This window comes from Austrofundulus limnaeus, unplaced genomic scaffold (genome assembly GCF_001266775.1).
Source record: "Austrofundulus limnaeus strain Quisiro unplaced genomic scaffold, Austrofundulus_limnaeus-1.0 Scaffold79, whole genome shotgun sequence".
Taxonomy (NCBI): Eukaryota; Metazoa; Chordata; class Actinopteri; order Cyprinodontiformes; family Rivulidae; genus Austrofundulus; species Austrofundulus limnaeus.
Window position 1 is genome coordinate 1,752,364 of NW_013952481.1, and position 5,899 is coordinate 1,758,262.

General features: G+C 37.7%; 1 protein-coding gene across 1 annotated transcript in view; it reads left to right on the top strand.

Moving 5' to 3' along the window:
• Window positions 1-5,899, top strand: part of LOC106519594 (cell division control protein 42 homolog) — a gene marked incomplete in the record, with an annotated part of 12,688 nt that overhangs the window by 5,249 nt on the left and 1,540 nt on the right. Inside the window, 4 exon segments of the mRNA XM_014011331.1 lie at window positions 3,049-3,121; window positions 3,328-3,437; window positions 3,522-3,719; window positions 5,246-5,899. Coding sequence (XP_013866785.1) covers window positions 3,049-3,121; window positions 3,328-3,437; window positions 3,522-3,719; window positions 5,246-5,335 — 471 coding nt within the window.

The following is a 5,899-nucleotide window of genomic DNA, read 5'->3' on the forward strand; positions in this document are numbered from 1 at the left end:
CTGTTGTCCTCCATCCATATTTTCAGTTACAGACTGAGTCATTTATCTTCTCCTCTCTGTCAACGCTCTCTGGTTTCATTTAAGAGTCGATAGTCAGATTAAATAAAGTCTAATGTTACAACTAATCATGGATCCCTTTAAGACCAGAGAATAATACTGCTGATGATTTCTGTTTTGAAAATTTGCAGCTTTTAGGATCTCGATGGCYGCACCAAAAACTCTTTAATATTTAGATACAAACTAAAGCGTATTGAAAAGCACATAGTTTTAAATTCATGATCATCTTTAATGTTATTTTGAGTTTAAACTTGCTTGTATTTGCTTCAAAGTTTAAACATTTCCGTCTGATTTCTATCTGGAACGTTATCAGAAAATGCAGACAGGAGTGTCTTCTTACAGAGGCTTAAAACTGAAACTCAGATAACTTGTACTGAAGCAGGTGATGAGTTCAGYGTCTGTTACTGTGCTGATGATGGAGCCAGGTTCAGGTCACTTTACTGATACAGAAAACTCTCTTTTAGCCGAGCAGAGCCAACTAGTTGTTAATCTCATGTCTGAGATCATAGAAACTCAGATCTGTGCCAGTCAGAAAGGCTCATGTTGTCGAGCCGGTTGGTCCAGCTGGGAATATTTGATTGACAGCTTTTATGGCCYGGTGGCTGCAGACAGACGTGCTTTCTTTTGGTGCCTCTCGCAGCACAGTTTGATCAGATTGCAGAGGCAGCAACACTTCTTTGTGACTGTATCTGATGTCCATCTTTATTTTCCTTCTTATAACTTCTTTCACACAAAGTTACAAGTTTGGTCTTTCAGCAGCAGTTATGGCCTTTTAATGGCCTATTTTCCTGTTGGTTTTATCACATGCACAACATCCTCTTCCTGTCTGCAATAATCTATTGTTGGCAACAAACTGTGTCGACATTGAAGCTTTATCTTATCCTGGTTTAATATGAATCTAGTTGCTTCTCTCACTTGAACAATAGGACTTGTGTTTCTGCTTTTCGAGAACACGCACCACAGCTGCAGCTTAGTCAACATTTTCAGAGTAAACGCATGAAAAACCTCCTGTTTCCTCTTGGATTCATTGTTGTTTCCTGTTAGTCAGCAGATCAACAACACAATAAGAAAACAGTCTTTTCTCAGAAACGTTTGGATTTTACAGAAATAGGCAGATTTTTAGAATTAACAGGAACATGTTTTATTTAATTTAGGGCTGTTTTGCATTTAAAATATCCAAATGTTGTATATAAAAAGAAAAGAACAACTCAGCTTCTTTATGTACCTTCTGTTCTGCCTGTATTTTTGTGAAATAACCTTATTTTAGCCGGATAGTAAAAGAAAGTTACAGAGAAAGAAACAAAATAAACTGAGTAAATTTAAAGCTATTAAAGTATGTTTTTGAGATACGTGTTTCGTGAAGTATTTGTGTTTTTCTCTGCTTTTGATGTCGTAAACTGGAACACCTTGTTCTGATTTTAAAATTGTTCTGTCAGCTGCTTCTTTTGAGGAAGTAAACGTGTCTTTAAGTAAAATCAAAACTGACAAATCAGACCAGCAGGAACTGCTTCAAAGGCATTTTTACCCCACAAAAAGTTAGTGTAGCATTCACCCAACTTAACAAACATCATTAATCAATAATTTAGGAGCAAACTAAGAGGAGCAACTGAGTGTGAAAGTTTTATTTATTAAAGTGCTTCTTAGRTTCTGCTTTTGAGCTTAATAATAGTTCATACAAACATTTAAAATGGCACGTTTTATACAGAAAATGCTTTTTTATTTGCAGTATTAATTACTTTTAAGTTATATTATTGTATAGACATAAAATCTGTTGAAATTACATAATTTAAAATAAAATGTGATACATTTAATCAGGATACATAAAGATGTAAAGTGAAAGTTTCTCATCCTCCAGATGTTGTTGTTGTTGCTCAGACGAGGCTGTTTTCTGTTGTTTCCTCTCCTAAATGCACGTCATCCTGTTTATGTGGAACCTGTCTGTGCAATCAGAGCTTCATTAAAAGCAAACAAGCGTCTGCAGGTTACAACCCATCCCAGCATGTGGGGATGCTGTTGCCTCACTCTGTATGCATGCAGGCGACGCCCTGCTTCAGCTTCCCTCCACCTCCACAGAGCTGCAGTTAGCTGGCAGGTTGTGCTCCTGCACACGGCAGCAGGTATGAGAGGGAAGATCTGAGCAGCAGATCAGTGGAGTTTATTTAGAACATTCACATTCAGTTTATCTGGTTTTCCTCATGAGGCTGGGAGATTTAAACCACTTTAAATCAGTTTAACCCCACAACAAAGCTGCRGTGCGGGTTTTTTATGATGTCAAGGCGACGCCATCAACAAAAGGCTTGAAACCTCTCCTACACAGTCATGAATGCACCTCCTGATTTCAGACCTTTCAAACCTCCCACAKCTCAGATTTCAGTAGTGATTCAAGTAGCTGCACTGTTGCAGCCGTTAGCCAAYGTTTCCTACACTTTATGAAACAATTAGTCATGTAATCAGAGCAACAAGAAGTGGGAGGGGCCTGTTGCTGGTGCGTGGAGCTGGAAAAAAAACCCACAAAAGCTATTCTAACATTCAGAAAGGTCATCGACTGGCGTATTGTTTTAAAATTCAGCAAATCCACAACTAAAAACATAAATTAGAAAAAGCGTTAAAATTAGTAAAATTTTAACTTAAAGCTAGAATCAGTAAAACCTAAAAGGAGCAAAAGAAGACTGGTTTCCTGGTAATTAATCTGGAACTATGAGTACATTTAATTTCTGAAAAGGTTTATTTACAGCTGCAGAGAAAAACTGAGCTGAACAGAAAGAAAGATTCTGAGAATCCTCTCTGTCTCTTAAGTTAAAAAGAGTTTTTATTTTTTTATGGTTTTAAATCTTACATCATTTTTGCTGTTTTTTCCTGTTGGAACATTACTAGAAAATAAAATTGACATAATCCAGGGTTCATATGAGTAAGCATCTTATTTAAAAAAAAAAACACTTTTTCCTTCACTGTTCTTTCTTTTTTCCTATTTTTCACCTCCGTCTCCCCCAGGTGTTTGACAACTATGCAGTGACGGTGATGATTGGCGGGGAGCCGTACACCCTTGGACTCTTTGACACTGCAGGTGAAATGTGGTTATTTACTTTGTTTCTTGGATTATTTGCAGATTAGAACTCTTTAATATGATTGGAATAATAAAGGAAGAATTGTTATTTTAAATATGTTTTAAAATAATTAAAAGCTTTAATCTAAAGTTGAGTTCAATAGTTAAAACAAGATCGTTTTTTTCTTAAATCTATAAGCTGAGGATGTTTTTGTTGCCCTCTGCAGGTCAGGAGGACTACGACAGACTGAGACCCCTCAGCTACCCTCAGACCGATGTCTTCCTCGTCTGTTTCTCTGTTGTATCACCTTCCTCCTTTGAAAACGTCCGAGAGAAGGTTTGCAAATAAATCACATTAAATTCACACAGTTCTGCAGGGGGACACCTGAAATCTAAGAAACTAAGCCTCAACTTTTCACAGTGGGTGCCAGAGATCTCCCACCACTGCCCCAGGACACCCTTCCTGCTGGTCGGGACGCAGGTGGATCTGCGAGACGACAACAACACCTTGGACAAACTGGCCAAGAACAAACAGCGACCTCTTACCTCTGAGAGTGGAGAGAAACTGGCCCGCGAGCTCAGAGCTGTTAAATATGTGGAGTGCTCGGCGCTGACGCAGGTACACAAAATAAAAGAAACGGTTTTTGAATTAAAACAAACAAACAAACAAACAAACTGTGTCTATTGATATTAGTCATATATTTAAAAAGATGAGTAAAATTGACAACTTAAGGCAGCAACGTACCGTAAAATGATAATTAAATTAGTTCCATGGCTCAGTGAAAATCAGACACAAAGGAATTTAATTAACATTATGAACGATAATGTTTAGGATTTAATATATACACATTATTTCTTTGTTGTAACAGTGCTTATAGCTGCCCATGATTGGCAAGGTTATAATAGTTTTTTAATTTTTTTTATTATAGTTTAATGTCATTGTGACTTTTTTCTTTTGATTTTGTTTTAGTTTTTAAGGTATTTTTTTTTGTTTTTATTAGTTAGTATGGCTTTTTTAATGCTTAGGTTTAGTTTAGTTTTCATTAGTTTTAATATAGTTTTTTTAATATATAGTTTAAATAAACATATTTGCCCATATATCCTCCAGCTTGAGGTGTTCTGTGAGCTCACTAACCAGCAGCTATTTGGTCCTAGCTGAAAGCTGTCCATTATAACRCCTTCCTAAAATAATTGTGTAATTTAATTTTGYCAACAAAGGACTTGGGTGATTATTTTAGGAAGRTGATAGTTGTCTCCGTACCAGTGCTACCTGGCCGGGTTGTTGCTTGTTTTTCACAGGAGCTACTGAGAGAAGCTAGCTCGTCAAGAWACTCAGTTAGCCGTCTTGTGTGAGCTTGATTCCCGCAGTTTTCCCCTTCAGAAGTATTCAACCTGTTTTATCACCTGTTTCCACTATGAGACACTTGCTTTTGTTTTTCTTGCAGTTATATTCAAAGAAATCCCAAATTGGACTTTGCTGCTTTCTCCCAACTTTTGTTGTTGTCATGTTGCAGGTGAACGCTGAGCGGCAGCAGATTGAAAACAAATTACGGACCATGAGGGGCTGTAAGCTGCCTGCAGCTAATGTTCCACTTAAAATAAATTGACAAACACTAAAAATGAAAGATATTCTATCTATAATTTCAGTTAGTTTTGTAAAAAGGTAGTACAGTTCCAGTTGGTTGTCATTATTTCATTTTATTGACTGGCAGCARCCGGGGGTACCAGAAGCTCAAAAACAAGTAGCAACAGCTAAATAAGCCGTTWGAAGCAACCCATACTCCGCTCCACTGCTCATCCCACAAATGCATGTTCCTTACAAATGTGGCWCCATTTAAAAAGGCAATTAACAATATAAGATTTGTTGCCAAGAAGCATTGTTACAACAAATAATCTACCAAACACTGATTTGATGAGTTTTTGTACCAAGTTTATAGTATTTAATCTCTGATGGGCGGTTAGTGTCCTGATGAAAGGTGAACTTGACATAAAATATATTAGCATTTTATTACGTTTATGTTTTAAAGTCATTTTCCAACCTTAAATATCTGTTAGAAGTATTTTGAATGTTAAATTAGCTTCAGTGCTAATCGTTGGTCAGCATCATCTGATTCTGAGGCGCTGCGTCTCTTTCTGTCTCCTCAGAGAGGACTGAAGAACGTGTTTGACGAGGCCATCCTGGCAGCCCTGGAGCCTCCCGACATCAAACCCAAGAAGCGCTGCTTCCTCCTATAGACACGGCCGAGGAAGAGGAGGTGGAYGAGGAAGAGCTCATCCTGTCCGGGAGCAGAGGGAGGGAGCACCGAGGGGAGGGTGGGTGACGCAGACACGTGTTCAAACAGTGCCTTCAGCCGTAGCGGGCTAACCTGGGTGTGGTGTTGGAACACATTTAACTTCCTGACAGAAACGTGTCGTTTAACATGACTAACACACATGAACTACACTCCTCACTAACAGAAACATGGCTTTAGCACCGCAACGAAGCAGGTCGAACAATAAAGACTTGAACCTCAAGACTTCTTCAAGATGCAATAAATGGAGTCAGGTTTATAAGTAAAACTGCAAACACTCCATGTTTAGGAAATAATTTAGGCTCTGATGATGTTAGAAGAGGCAAAAACTACATTTGGAGATAAACAATGAGGCACAACGTTGTAAATGTTTAAAACACTTTTCTCTTTATTAAATGTCAGCTTTTACTCCTGTGTAACAAAATCAAACTAAAAGCTTTTCTCTGTATTTGACTTTTTTAACTACATGTTTTCACAGGAAAAATCTATTGTAAGAAAATTTCGTCCA